Source organism: Phocoena phocoena, chromosome 12, assembly GCF_963924675.1.
Source record: "Phocoena phocoena chromosome 12, mPhoPho1.1, whole genome shotgun sequence".
Lineage (NCBI taxonomy): Eukaryota > Metazoa > Chordata > Mammalia > Artiodactyla > Phocoenidae > Phocoena > Phocoena phocoena.
Genome location: NC_089230.1, coordinates 72,521,422 through 72,537,330, shown reverse-complemented (window position 1 = coordinate 72,537,330; position 15,909 = coordinate 72,521,422). Strand labels below are relative to the sequence as shown.

At 39.8% G+C, this 15,909-nt stretch overlaps 1 protein-coding gene across 1 annotated transcript in view; it reads left to right on the top strand.

Moving 5' to 3' along the window:
• Positions 1 to 15,909, top strand: part of CYB5R4 (cytochrome b5 reductase 4) — an 84,487-nt gene that overhangs the window by 54,718 nt on the left and 13,860 nt on the right. The window contains exons 11-12 of the mRNA XM_065888853.1: positions 12,052 to 12,192; positions 13,793 to 13,945. Of these exons, the coding sequence (XP_065744925.1) occupies positions 12,052 to 12,192; positions 13,793 to 13,945 (294 nt within the window). The remainder of the gene's footprint in view (positions 1 to 12,051; positions 12,193 to 13,792; positions 13,946 to 15,909) is intronic.

The following is a 15,909-nucleotide window of genomic DNA, read 5'->3' as shown; positions in this document are numbered from 1 at the left end:
CTTAATGGGGGGTCTGCTTTCAGCTTCTGTGCTGAATGTTCATCCTTTTTTGCTAATATTTCCATTACAGAAACTTAAGACCCTCGGGCCTGGGGAATACTGATATTTCTTCCCTCCATGGTCTGTGCTTACTTTCTAGAAATAGTCTTGCTTTAAGCCTTCTTAACCAGTTCTGTAATTAGCTTGTCTTTTCTCTCTCATTTTCAGTTTTGTCCTTTTCTTCTACTTTTTGGGAGATTTCTTCAGCTGTGTCTTCCAGCTCTGCTGTTGTGTTACTCATTTCTACTCTCATATTTTTAACTTTGGAGAACTCTTTTGATTTTTGTTCCTTTGTTTTAGCATCCTGTTTTCTATCTTCTGTTTTTAAGAATTATAGTGTTTGAGAGTTTTTGTCTCCCTGTGTAGCCTCTATTCCTACAGTTTGTTTATTTCGGTCTGTCTTTCATATTAGATGCTTTCTTTGAACGTCTGCTGATCCTTGACCATCTGCTCGTACTTCAGGGTGGAACTCTAAAAGCTGATTGGAAACTCTGTGCATGTGGGTGTGGCTTGTTGACAGTAATATTTACTATGTGGCTGGATGGTTTCTTCGGGAAAAGTCTGATGCCAGTATTTTGTCAGAGTCTCTAGGGTAAACAGTCTTCTACCTCGCATCCAGCATTTCAGAAATTATATGGGAAAAGAAGGCTGGGATATCTGTAAACTTAATTTCCTTTTTTTTTTTTTTTTTTTTGCCTAGTATACTATATTAGGCTACTAAGGCTGCTGTGAAAAAGTACCACAGACTTGGTGGCCTAACAACAAAGTTATTTTCTCACGGTCTGAAGGCTAAAAGTCTGAGACTAAGGTGCTGGCAGGGTTGACTTCTCCTGAGGCCCCTCCTTGGCTTACAGATGGCTGTGTTCACATGGTCTTCCGTCTGCGTCCCTATTGCCTCTTCTTATAAGGACGTCAGTCACATCGGATTAGGGACCACCCTAATGACCTCATTTTAACTTTTTAAAATACGCTGTCGCCAAATATAGTCACTTTCTGGGGTACTGGGGGTTATGACTTTAACGTTGAAAATTGAAGGGGACACAGTTCAGCCTATAACATATACCCAATCTAGAGACCCTTTGTTTTGCCCTCTACGGAGAGAGCAAAATCCTGATATTTTGCTAGAATAGGAGAGAATCAGTCATGTGGCCGTGTGAAGTAGGGGAGGACTTCAGAAAGCAGGGGAGGCAGCATCTAGGCTTCTTCAGTGAACTTTCTTCCAGAAAGTGGTTTTAGCTCTGCCTTCACTCTGATTCTAGATACTTGGTCCTGCCAAGTTCTGAGCCTCAAATGCTCATGTTACAGATGGGTTGATTCTTGGCTTTTTGTTTGTCTAGCTTAGGATTTAGCTTTACGGAGTCTACTGAGTCAGTTACCAGTCGTCTCTTTGCTTTGTCAGCTCCCAAACTTCTGTTGCTTTTTTATTTCTGTTCTTATTGTCCTTGCAGGCTAGGCCTTAAAAAAAAAACACACACACACAGAGAAAAAAAACCATCTTTGCTGTTATTTTAGGGAGGGGTTAGAAGAAACTAACTGTATGTATTCAGTTTAGCATCTTTAAATATTTAAAATTATAAAAATATATTTGTGGATAGTATTTTAATTTTCAGAAAAGTATCACGTAGCTGTATTTTGAGTACATACTGTGTGTAGAAGGCTATTTTAGGTATTGTGGTACGAAACAAATAAAAGGCATCAGAAATTATTTTCCCAGGTGGAAGAAAGAACATACACAAACATAAGACAGAATACTTGTATCAAGAAACAGGCCAGTAAGAGCAAGTTACATAGTGCAAACCTGAATGTATTGTAAGTTTACCTTAAGTGAACAAACAGATGCAGATGAATTTCACCTTAAATGACTCTCCATGAATGAAGGAGGTGAATATCAAGCAATGTTTTGAAAGTGGCTTTAAAAAAACCCCAAAAAACTATGAAGGGCTTTCCAGGTATCATTACTGGGTACTTATTGTGCCAGACCTTTTGCAGGTGGTAGAGAAAGGAAATGTAAGCCATATGTGGGAAAATTCAAATAGAGCCATTTTCCCAGAGCGGGAGGTCTCAATTGTGTGGTATAAGGTAGGGAGAGAGAACATAGAGGAATAACTGAGTGATGTAGCAGATCAGAAGAGAATAGGTAAAAGACAGTGAAAATGAAAAGAGATATTATTAAAGTGAAATCTGTTGTGCTGAAATTATCTGACTCTCTAGTGATTGGAAAATCATAGCAAACCAAGTAAAAGCTAAGTCCTAGAAATAAATGAGACTGAGAACCCAGGCTGACCTCCATTTGGAAATAGAATGAACATTGCTCAAGTATTCTTTTCTATAATTTCCTGAGGCTTTCCATGAACTCTTTCATCCCTGCCATAAATTTTGGCTTGAATCATGAACCATCATAGTTCGCTTTAGCTTTCTTGTCTGAAATTAGAGCCATGCATGTATTTTTCAGTGAATTAGATTTTCCACTTTGGAAAATGACTCAGAGTTCAGGGGATTTTTTTTTTTTAATTTGTTTGACAGAATTAGCATAGATAATTTCTTCTTCGTCCTTTCTCTTCCTTGACTCATGACAAAAACTATAGGTTATTTTCCACACTAGCAAAGCTGAATACTTACATGATCAGAGTATTATGATTAACTTGCTGTCAGTAGCTTCAAATGTTCAGTCTATCACATGGCTCCTTGGTTTTCAAGGAGGTTTTCATGCTGGCTTCCTCTTACTGAAATTTCGTAGTTTAAAAAATAAGCATGTAAGTTGAAGACTTAGTGCACTACCTTCTCATGTCAAATCTAGAATTTACTTACACAAAAGATTCAAATATAACAAAGAATGTAATCAGAGAAGAGAAACTACTTTGTTTTTACATTTAATCCAGCTGTAATAGTTAGTAAATTAAATTATATGACTAGAATCAAACTACCATTTGTAACTTGGGCGCTTCCAATTATTTTCTTCTTCCCAAAGATGAATAGATGAAGATTATGAGTGAGTAGTTGTGTGTGTGTGTGTGTGTGTGTGTGTCTGTGTGTGTGTGATGACTAACAAACTTGTGTCTATTAAGAGTCAAAAACAATAGATAATTGGATTGCTATTTCTGTATCCAACCTAGAGTTTATTTTAATTGTGATTGCCTTTAATATGGGAACTTAGATCACCAGACAAAGGCAGTTATACAGATTTGCCAACAAACAACTCAGTAAATGAATATTGGGATACAAAATTGTAAACAAGATTTAGAAAAATTGTGTCATAATTGTGATATGTCAGCAGCTGTTTGTAAACCTCTAGGTTAAATATATATAGAATCTATAACTGTCTTTATAATTCAAGTTGAACTGTATGAAATCACTGATATTTATCTTTTAACCTAAAAAAATGGCAGTTTCTCATTATTTGAACTATACTTTCCTCAGGGCTTCCTAACTGCTCACACCACACGCGCGCGCGTGCACACATACTGTCTGTAGGTGTAAATGTGCTTGTCAGCACTCTGTGAGCAGTCACTTAGTGGAGGCTTTCTGTGGAGCCTGTGATTCTGCAGGCAAGCTGTTTGCTGCCACAGTGAACCACAGCTCTTGTTGCAGGGGTAGAAAGAACCGCCCTCACCCCTCCCCTCCCCTCCCCTTCCTTGCCTGCGCATCCGCGTTTCTTTGCTGCCTAAAACAAGCATTCAGAATTACTGGAAAAGAAGAAAATATTGTGGATAGCAAATAGAAACTTCATTGTGCTTTGTTCTCTTAAATTGTCTGCTCAGCCCAGCAGGTATAAAGTGGTTGCTTGCACGGTAACTATAAGATGCTTTGGCATTTTGCTGTCTTCTTCTTATTTCTAGCGGAATGGCCTGAATATGAAGAAACACAGAATAGATGGGGCAGGCTGTAAATGAGTAAGAAATTATTTACTATATTAAAAGGTAGAATAGAAGAAGTTTAAAAACTTAGAATTCAGGCAGTTCAGGCACTTCAGTGTGTAATGTTGGCTGAATTATTAGTTATGGAACTGAGGAAAAGTGATAAGCACTGAAATGTTCAAATCTAGTGACAACCTTGCTAAATGATGTGGACCCCATTGTCTAAGGGCCCCACTGGATCTAGTCTTGGAGAAAGAGCTTCCTTTCTCCTAACTTAATGCTAATATTTAAGTCTATAAAATCCTCACTTTGAAAGAAGGATTCGACTCACATCAGTCTAGTAAAAGACCTGAATACACTTTAGCTATATATATTTTTTAAAAATAATTTTTATGTCTTTTTTAATAAATTTACTTATTTATTTTTGGCTGCATTGGGTCTTTGTTGCTGCGTGTGGGCTTTCTCTAGTTGCGGCGAGTGGGGGCCACTCTTCGTTGAGGTGCACAGGCTTCTCATTGCGGTGGCTTCTCTTGTTGCGGAGCATGGGCTCTAGGCATGCAGGCTTCAGTAGTTGTGGCACACGGGTTCAGTAGTTGTGGCTCGTGGGCTCTAGAGTGCAGGCTCAGTAGTTGTGGCACACGGGCTTAGCTGCTCTGTGGCATGTGGGACCTTCCCGGACCAGGGCTCAAACCCGTGTCCCCTGCATTGACAGGCGGATTCCTAACCACTGTGCCACCAGGGAAGCCCACTTTTGGTATATTTTTAACAGTAATAGTTAAAACAGAAAGGAATCTATGCTTTATTGTCAATTTACTAATACTGCTTCATTAGGTTTTACCCCAGTATATGGAAAAATGTGTGCCCATACACGTTTATCATCCTAGTGTTTGAAGCTGTGTTATGAACGTATTCTTTTTTTTTTTTTTTTTGCGATATGCGGGCCTCTCACTGTTGTGGCCTCTCCCATTGCGGAGCACAGGCTCCAGACACACAGGCTCAGCGGCCATGGCTCACGGGCCCAGCCGCTCCGTGGCATGTGGGATATTCCCGAACCGGGGCACGAACCCGTGTCCCCTGCATCGGCAGGCGGACTCTCAACCACTGCGCCACCAGGGAAGCCCTGAACGTATTCTTATTCATATATTCAAGAGTGGTTTGGGTGAGGATGATAAAACTATACTACTAGAGGTTAAGTGGAAGTCCTACCAGAGTTAGTGAAAAGGCTGAATAATTTTTAAAAACAGCAAAATAAATGCAATTATATAATACTTTTAAAAGCATATAATAACTAAAACTTTGTTGTTTCTTCAGCATAGGAAGGTATTCTAGTGACTTCATGGGTTTGAGTTATTTTATCCATAGTCAAAAATGTTAGATATTTGTACAGTTCTTGAAAATAGTTTGTTCTCAAGTGTTCTGCAGACCTCTGCTCTACCAGCTGAGCTATGGAAGGCTCCGCTTGTTCTCAGGGGTTCTGAACATCATCCCTGCACACAAGTTCATTGCTCATCAAGGTCACTGTCTTGGCAGAAACAGACAGCCAGCAAGGCTAAATCAGGCTGACCCCTGCTGTATGAACTGTGACAGATTCTGTAAAGGAAAAACTCAGATTTTTCTTTCCTGTGTAGGAAGAAAACTCCCTCCCTCCGTACTGTCTTTCTCTCCTACGTGTCTCCTTTACTGTTCACACAGAATGCTTCACTTCTGACACTTCTGGTCCCAAATACATGGAGATTTTCCTCCACAGCAAGCAGTTCTTTGCAGTACCAGCTGGTGTCTTACGAGTTAACTCAGTTCTGACACTGTCTACCTGGAGACACCATCGGATCCCACAGGTTAAGGGCTCAGTCCCACATGATCCCTCCCCCCGTCCCCCAACACACACACACTTCAGATGCCAGTGGCAAGCCCAGGTTACCACCTGTCCTTCTGACCAACTGGCTATAGATGGGAGGTTCCAAAGACCCCTTCCCTGGGCTTGATCAGTTTGCTAGAGTAGATCACATATGATAAAGGATACAGATGAATATCCAGATGGAAGAGATGCAGAAGGTGAGAGAAGGTCTGGGAGGGTCCTGAGCATAGGAACGTCTGTCCGTGGGGAGTTGAGGTCTGTCACCCTCCCAGTTTTGATGTGTTTGCCCACCTGGAAGCTCTTTAAATCCCCTGCTATTGGGATTTTATGGAGGTTCCTCACATAGGCATGATCAGTTATTAACTTCAATTCCAGCCCCTCTCCCCTCTCCAGAGGGTGGGACGTGGGGCTGGAAATTCCAAACTTCTGTCATAGCTGAGTCTTTCTGGTGACCGGCGCTCATCCAGGAGCCCACCGAGAGTCACCTCATGGGAACAAAAATGTTCCTGGTTCTCTTGTTACATAGGAATTTACAAGGATATTAGGAATCCCGTGTTAGAGATGAGGGTCAAAGACGAATACAGTGGTTCCCCCTTTATTTGTGGTGTTGCTTTCTGAGGTTGCACTTACCGCAGTCAATCGTGGTCCAGAAATATTAAATGAAAAACACCAGAAATAAACAATTCATAAGTTTTAAATTGTGCACCGTTCTGAGTAGTGTGATGAAATCTCAAGGCGTCCCGCTGGGGACGTGAATCATCCCTTTGTCCAGCGCATCCCGCCCGTTAGTCACTTGGTAACCTTCTGGGTTATCAGATCAGCTCTCGCAGGATCACAGTGCTTGTGTTCAGGCCACCCTTATTTTACTTAGTCATGGCCCCAAAGCGCAAGGGAGGTGATGCTGGCAATTCCAGTACGCCAAAGAGAAGCGTAAAGTGATTCCTTTAAGTGAAAGGGTGAAAGTTCTTGTCTTAACAAGGAAAGGAAAAAAAAATCAAATTATGAGGTTGCTAAGATCTACCATGAGAACAAATCTTCTCTGTGAAATTGTGAAGAAGGAAAAAGGAATCCGTGCTAGTTTTGCTGTTGTACTTTAAACTGCAAAAGTTACTGCCACAGTTCATGATAAGTACTTAGTTAAGGTGAAAACGGCATTAAGTTTGTACAGTAAGGTATTTTGAGGGAGACAGACCACATTCACATAACTTTTATTATGGCATATTGTTATAATTGTTCTATTTTATTATCAGTTATTGTTGTTAATCTCTTACTGTGCCTAATTTATAAATTACAACTGTATAATATGTACATATATATAGGAAAAACCCAGAAGTTTCAGGCGTCCACTGGGGGCCTTGGGATGTATCCCCCATGGATAAGGGGGAACTACTGTGTAAAAGACAAGAGTTGCTCCTACTGTTCTTATCACTTAGGATATTATAAGAGTTTTAGGAACTCTGTGCCAGGAACCGGGGGCAGAGGCCAATATATAGATTTTCTCTTATCTCACAGCCCAGCCCCTGGTCTCTGGCCGTGAACCATTTATATCAAATGATACACAGCTAAGAAGAAACCGGCGCTTTACTAGAATCTCATTCAGTCATTAATAGCTCTCCAGTCCATCACCACATCATATGAAAAATGTCTCCCAGGGCAAGGCCCCTCAAGTGTGCAGGCTTTCTATTCAACCTTAATAAGTTCCGGAAACCAGAGTGGTCTCAGCAACATATGGCTTCACCCTTTCAGGCATCTGATAAAATTGAGTTAAGAGACAATATCATGTCTTGCTCTGAGCCTCTTCCAAGGTGTTAATGTAATATTGGATTTCCCTCCTTACATAACCCAGTTTCTAAATGGAATGTCTATTGAATTGAATGGCTGTAGGTTGTGGGTTTTTCTGCGTGGACATATCTAGGTATGTATATCAATATATTTTTAAATATTGTAGATGTTAGTGTTGATGTTTGGGGTTATTTATTTTCCATTGGAGCATTTTTTAAGCGTGTAGTTCCACTAACTGGTTGCCCTGTGTTGGTTCAGGAAGATCGTAGAGGAAGACATGAGTAGAGGTAGATTGCAAATTAGGAGGTAAATAAATCATACAGGTTTCCCCACTATCCAAAAGTAGAGCCTTCCTATGGAATCTTTCGTAAGTGGAAATGGTGTAAAGGGAAGAAGCAGTTACCCTAGGACACATCTAGCTCACGGATGCACAAGGTAAACTGAGACAAAGTGCAGACGCTCACGGGCACAGTTCAAAGTTATGGCGGCTTGATGCCGAGATGCTCAGTGTAGTTCCCGGGGAAGGAGCTTGGGGTGCTACTCTATCTGCTCGGGGTGCGTGCTGCCTCCGTAACAGCTCACTGCAAAACAAATGCTGAATGCTATTTTCCCTTTTCACCGTTTTTCATAAAAGTGAAAATCCTCTTTGGATTTCTTTCAGTTAGGAAAAACAGGTACTAATGTAGATTTTTCATAAAAGATAAGGGAAATTTCGAAAAGCGGGGGACACCTGTATTTAGGTAATTGAAAGTAGTAAAGAGTGCTAAGAAAACCTGTGGTTGATCAGAACGGTAGGAATTGGGGATGTTGAAGAAGAGATGTACCTGGGATGGATGGTGACTTGCTGAACTGGTTCCTTAATTTGGACATTAAATAGTTAGTAGGGAGTTGTAAAGGGTGGAGGGATAATCTATAAACATTTATGCTTGAACCGATGTGGTCGAAATAAGGAGGAAGATGCTAAAGAACGATGTACTATTCTAGAACGATGATTCTCAAACTCTTTGAACAAGGCCTATGAGTTGGGGCGAGAAACTCTCATAACTTGTTGCCCCGTCCACATCTTCTCAAGCGACTCTGTGATCTTGGGCAAGCCGTTTATCTTCTGTTAGCCCCTGCTTCCAGCAGGGAAAATGAGCGTGGATAGGTGCTTTAACAGTGTACTAGGGGGAATTCCAGTGGTTAGCACTCTGCACTTTCACTGCAGCGGGCACAGGTTCCATCCCTGGTGTGGGAACCGAGGTCCCGCCTGCCGTGTAGCATGGCCAGAGAAACAGAAAGTGTACTAGGAGCAGGAAGGATCCGAAGGACAGGTTGAAGGCAGTATGGACTCCCAGTCCAGTGCTCTCTTCCACGTCTCTCTCCCACTGAGCTTTGTCTTTATTTTAGCCTGTGAAAGTCTACTCTTTAGAAGGAAAGCTATAGTTTCTTTTCAACGAGAAGAAAATAGGATACCCAAATTATCATATTATCCTCAGCATTTCAGTGTCACGCTGAATGTCTCAATATTATATGTATGTTATTAAAAGAAGTTAATGTGGGATTAACAGATACATACCACTGTATGTAAAATAGGTAAACAACAAGGACCTCTACTACGTAGCATAGGGAAATACATTCAATATCTTGTAATAACCTATAATGGAAAAGAACCTGAAAAAGAATGTGTGTGTGTGTATGTGTGTATATATATATATATATATATAACTGAATCACTTTGCTGTACACCTGAAACATTGAAGATCAACTATACTTCAATAAAAATTAAAAAAAAAAGAAGTGAGGTTTCTGGACAGACAGTTTTCTGTCATGTTTTTGTTTCACCATCTCATATTTATCTTCAGTTTCTCATTTTCTTGTATAATTATGCTTATAAAACCAAAAACCTGACACTTCAATACAGGCATTATCCAGGCTGAAGTCGTCAGTGCATCTGCTTTATACACCTTCTCCCCCATTTTTCAGGTCCATGCCTGTGATACTTCTCTCCTCAGTGCAACTGAAAGACGAAAACATTCTTAAGTTTTCCGTAAGACTTTTAGAACCTGTTGTTAGCACGTCCTTGTGAAATTATGGCAGTTTTATTATTTTATCGGTAAGATGTTGAAATTATCTCAGTGGTGTTAAATAGCAGGAATACTGTGTTAATTCTCTAACAAGGAAAGCCAGTCAGTCAGTGGAACGCTGAGTTTCCTTGTGTTTTAAGTATAGTCAAAGAGGTGCATACTTACTGTAGCAAATCCTTTCTGGTAAAGGCTGGAGGTGAAATTGTCAGGAGGGGCACCTGCCCTGGACTCCGTGCTTGGAGGAAAACACAAGGGCTCTCCTCCAGCTGCACGGCTCCCACAGGACGAGGAGTGTGCAAGGTGAAGAATTATCCACCTGGAGTTCAGGCGCTTTCCTTCACCACTGCCCTCCAGGTATCTGGAACCCCAGAATTCCCTGCCCAAATGGCCCCAAATCCGCTTCTATCCAGGAAGTGGCCAAGGCTGTTTATGGAGAGAGCATGTAGATGAGCCTTAACATAAGGGCTGGTGCGCCCACACCTGCACAAGGCTCCACTCAGGGTCAGACAGTGGGGCTGAGGAGAGGGGGGTCAGGCCATAGGCAGTCAAGGGGGTGCTGCTGTCACCCCTCCGCCATCTTCCTGTGTGGAACTCTGAGGAGGTGAAGAATGCTGAATTCGAGCCTAGCCTTCTAGGTCATTATGAAAGTATATTTCAATGTGTAGCGTAGAACATATTTTATTTAGCAGTTATTTGTCTGATTTATAACTTTCACATATTTAGACATATAGATGGGGGTCTCATATTGTATTACCACTCCGGGTCCCAGGAAGGTCTAGAGGAAGGGATAAGGAGGTCGTTTGAACCTTCATTTCTTCTTGGGGGTGAGCCTAGGTCCTCCGATCCTTCGTCGGGCCCGTACTGGATTAGGCCTTCCTGGATAACTCTGGGGCGGTACCCTTAGCTGTAATCTGGTCTAAGCTTTGCCCTGGCAACGATGCACTCTAAAGTTTATGTGCATACCGAGCTACCATGGTGACAGATGGAAAGATTTAGTGACCAGGTTCTTTGGGAGCAAAAGGGACAAGGGAAGAAAAGGATTGGATGAAACTGTGGCCAAAATGATTTCTTAGGATTCTATGTGAATTTTAGTTTTCCACTAACCATTCATTATTTGATGTAGGACCTTCACATCCTAAGGTCTGGAGTAAATCTTTCTGCACCTACTTAAATATTTTTAGGTTAAAAAAAAGAGCATAGGGGCTTCCCTGGTGGCGCAGTGGTTGAGAGTCCGCCTGCCGATGCAGGGGACACGGGTTCGTGCCCCGGTCCGGGAAGATCCCACGTGCCACGGAGCGGCTGGGCCCGTGAGCCATGGCCGCTGAGCCTGCGCATCCGGAGCCTGTGCTCCGCAACAGGAGAGGCCACAACAGTGAGAGGCCTGTGTACGGCAAAAAAAAAAAAAAAAAAAAAAAAAAGCATAATTAGGATAATAAGATGCTTTATTAGGATTAATTCCTGACATCTCTGTAAATGCTATTTTATAAAGAGAGGAAATTATGAAACAAAGTCTACTCTGGCATGCTGTTTACATCCGAAAGAAAATTTACAAGTGAAAATATTCATGCTTTCAGAACTTCTGTAACAAGATCTTCCAATCCAAGTGGTATTATTTTGCTCTGTATACAAATAATATTTCCTGAGCTTAGGGTATTAATTTCAAATATTTCCCGTATTTATAGAAATACTTGATTCCTTTCGTTTATTTGTATTTTAGTACCACAAACTTGGCATCTTCGGTTTTTCACTTAAATTAATTTTCCAGATAATCAGAACTTACACCCTTAAACCTAAGTTTATTTTTTGTTTTAATCATTTTTTGACCATTGAAATGTTCTATAATTCATATACATATGAATTTTGTTTGTGTATATATAATACACATATATAGAGACACAAGAATGTATTTTTCCTGCCTTTATCAAAGAAATATTTCTAAGTTATTGAATAGTGCTGGTATTGTTAAACCTTAAATATTTGAGTTTCCGGACTTTTCCATTCTGTAAGAAAAGAATTTAGAATGAGTTTGTTGATTATCAAATATTTTTCACATCTACAATTTAATTATGTAGCTGTTATAGGCTTAAAGGATGGAATTATTTTTAAAAGTAAATTTAAGAAGAAATAAACTAGACTTTAATTTCTTAGGCTGTAATGGTTTTAACATGCTATAACAACAGACATGAGAAAATAACACTCATTTTATAGAGCTTATTTTTCAAATTACAGAAGTACTTACAGGTTTTAGAAAATGGATATCGCAGGAAATAAAATGGAGAAAACTAACACTATAAGATTTTCAAATTACTGACAAATTTTTTAAATGTCACAGGCCTGTTAGTGAAACTCAAGCTCCCTAAAGAGCAAAAGCTGAGCCTGTGTTTTTGCGTGGTAGGTCTGAGAGTACTGCTTATTTAATTTATTCCTCACTAAGAGAAAATGAATCACTTTCTAGGTTTGTACTACAGAAAGTGCCAGTTAATTTCCAAGGAAGACGTGACTCATGATACGAAGCTTTTCTGCTTGATGCTGCCACCAAGCACACATCTTCAGGTGCCAACTGGGCTACATGTTTACTTCAAGCTAACTATTACAGGTAAGGCAAGCAGAGGCTTTGCGGAAACATTTTCTTCTTTGATAAGCAGTTCGGAGTCAGTACTAATCTCTCGAGGAAGCGCCCATTTAGGTTATTAATAAAATGTTTATGGGCAGCTAGACTTAGTGATAGCCAGATTCTAGGTTTGTGGATGCAGTGATCCTACATGTGGGAACTATAGCTGTGCTGCATCATTGTATGAACAAAGAAATTATCACTAGTCACAGAGGTAGTGCCACCAGCACTGTAATTTATTACTAACAAAGCCTTAAAGGAAAGAGGTGAGGGAGCACACAGATGGTCTTCCGTGAAGACAGCTGCCAGAAACACACACTAACGTCTCTTATTTTGCCGCTTACGGGTCTGTCGTTTATGAAGTTGAATTTATAAAACTGAAAATGAGTGGATGATTATAAATGATTTCCTGGCATGTGCCGCTAGTATAAGAAGCTCTGCAAACACACTCCTTACTGTGTCAATTCTTTTTCCCTCATTTTCGTCCTGCAATTACCTCATTTACTTGTTTTAAATACCTTTCTTACCGATGTCTGACATCTTCTTAGTCTTTTGAAACTGCAGAAGATGACACTCCTAGCCTTTCCAGCAATCAGCCTCACAGACTACCAGCCAGGATTTGGTGACTATGGTTTATTATGATGGCACTGTTCAGTTTTTCTCTTCATCATCACTAATGCCAAGTTATCATTCAATAGCTGGTATCTTCCCCAGTGTGGTTATTGTCAATGTATTATAATTTACATATAGATTAATTTTTGTATATGTGATGGAAACATGTATAAAATGTTGGTCTTTCAAATATGTTGTGACTCCTCTTTCTTTGGAATTTGGCTGGCTAAAATATGACTTATTAATTTTACCCTGTTTTTTATTATTATATTCTTAGAAGTAGTTGGATTAACATTCTTTTCAGTGACCAAAGTAATATATAAAATATTAAATTGTTAAAACAATTCAAAATATATAAAGTAAAAAGTGAAATTCTTCCCTTCCTGGAACGCAAATGATCCCACTGGCCATTGGTATCCATTGTTAAAAATTTGGTAAATAGGGACTTCCCTGGTGGTCCAGTGGTTAAGACTGCATGCTTCCACTTCAGGGGGCACGGGTTTGATCCCTGATCAGAGAACTAAGATCCCGCATGCCGTGTGGTGAGGCCAAAAATAAATAAATAAAATAAAATCTTTTAAAAATTTGGTGTATAATTTAAATTATTATGTAAGTACCTTCTCACATCTCTGTGTAAACTTTTAATGCCATTTTTGTTGTAGCCTATTACAAAGCTTACATGTTGATGGTGTAGATGGTTGTCTAAGTTTATTAACATAAAACCCCATCACCTTATGCCACACTTAATAAAAACAGATTATTTATATTATGGGTAGATTACTGATTTGTTAAAATTATCTCAGCACAGATAGGTTTAGGGTATATATACATGTACTACATACATATAGAACATAGAATTAAGTTCACATTAAGTGTACAGTTTTAAATATATACTGATAGCATCATAAAATTTGTATGCTTCATCTTCATTTAGATTTTTAGATTTGAATTTCTTTGTTGTGACTTTTTTCAGGTACTGAAATTGTGAAGCCATATACACCCGTATCTGATTCCTTATTCTCAGAGTTCAAGGAACCAGTTCTTCCCAACAATAAATACATCTACTTTTTGATCAAAATCTACCCTGCTGGACTCTTCACACCAGAGCTTGATCATCTTCAGATTGGTTAGTATATATATTTTTTAACCTAGATTGTGTTCTGGATTGGATCACATGTTACAGTTTCTTTTAGTTATTTCCCTGTGGGAGTCTGTCAGATATCTTAAACTCATCATGTCTGTGGCCAAAGTCGTGTTCTCTTAGTCCCACCAACCTATCCTTGCTTCCATATTCCTCATCTGTTATTCGCAGCATCACTGTTCATCCTCGACCCAATCTGGAGACTCGAGTCATCGCTGCGTCTTCCCATTTTCTCCTTCCCAATCCAGTCAGTCAGTAAGTTTTATTGAGTCTACCTCTCAGTGACTTTTTAATCTTTCTTTTCTATCCCTTCTGCCACCTTCTTAGATCAAGCCTTCATCATTTCTCTCTTAATCTGTAATTGGTCTCTCTCAGTTGCCTCTAACTGGTATCTTTCTATTAATCTGCATTTTCCAGTTCTTTTTCCATACTGCCTTGGTGATAGATTTAGTCATGTTGCTCTGCAGCTTTGACGCCTTGGATGGGTCTCCATTACCTGAGTAGCACAAGGATTTTGTATGGTGAGAGGTGAAGCTGGAAAAAGCATCCAAGTCTTTGCAGGTCACGAAGAGGACTTAATCAGTTAGTCCAGAGGTTTGTCATCCTCATTCTTAGGTGCTTGAGTTTTTTAGAATGCCTCTCTCTACCTGTCAAGTACCTTTTTAAAAATATTTTTTTAAAATATCACTTACTTTATGAAGCCTCCCCCCTCTTCTGAACCCCTCGGTAACTAACACTTTGTTCATTGATCTAGGATAAGAATAAATAATATTCCTTCTTTACAGGATTTTGAGTTTAAGGATAGATATGTCTTATCTTTGTATTTTCCATACCCAGCAGGGCAGTTAGCGCATAACAGGCTCTCAATAAAAGTACTTTGAGAGAATTAATAAAGGGACTATAAGGAAATCTACTAATATTTAGAGACCGCCCCCCTTCCTGTTTCTACTCCTTTTTCTGTGTCTTCAACTTTTCACTGCCTTTTGCGTAACAATAAAAGAGCTCTTCCCCTTTTAAGACAGTATTAGCAGTAATATCGAGTGAAGTAGATCACGAAAATTTGGAAATAGAGAAAATTTGCTGCTCTCTGAAAGTTAAGCTCAGCAGTCCACATATAATAGATGTGATGAGTCATCTTTGGTTACATAAATCAAAATATTGGACATAAATGTGAACCTAACGAATTTTGGAATACCTACAGATCTAGTGAAGGTGATATCACCTTGCGAAGGACTGACAACATGATTGTAATATAGCAGCTGGAAACTTAACTGATGGTATTATAACCTATCCATAGAGATCGTGTAGCAGAGAGCAGGGTGGACAGTCAGCATAGAGCATGGGAAAGGAAAGCCAAAATAGCAAGATCAGTGTTTTTTCAACTTCATCTAGGGGAACTAGTCATGGCACAGATAGTGGTGCCACCTAGAGGGTTGTACACTGGCATGGCAGTGGTAACTCATGAAGTCTCAATATGGCCTATGTGAGCTACCCTATAAAATTATCCACTTCTTTGTTTCAATTCCATGTTCATCAAGCAACTTTTAAACGATGATTTTGCCCTTCCAAATGTTCCAAATGTTTGGTCTTCCAATACTGGGAATGAGATGCCTTCATTAGAGCAGTGATAACTCATGAAGCCTCAATATGGCCTATGTGAGCTACCCTATAAAATTATCCACTTCTTTGTTTCAATTCCATGTTCATCAAGCAACTTTTAAACGATGATTTTGCCCTTCCAAATGTTCCAAATATTTGGTCTTCCAATACTGGGAATGAGATGCCCTGGTCTGGTCTTCCAATACTGGGAATGAGATGCCCTGGAGATGCCCTTCCAATACTGGGAATGAGATGCCTTCATGAGAGCAGTGATAACTCATGAAGCCTCATTATAGCTTATGTGAGCTACCCTATAAAATTATCCACTTCTTTGTTTCAATTCCATGTTC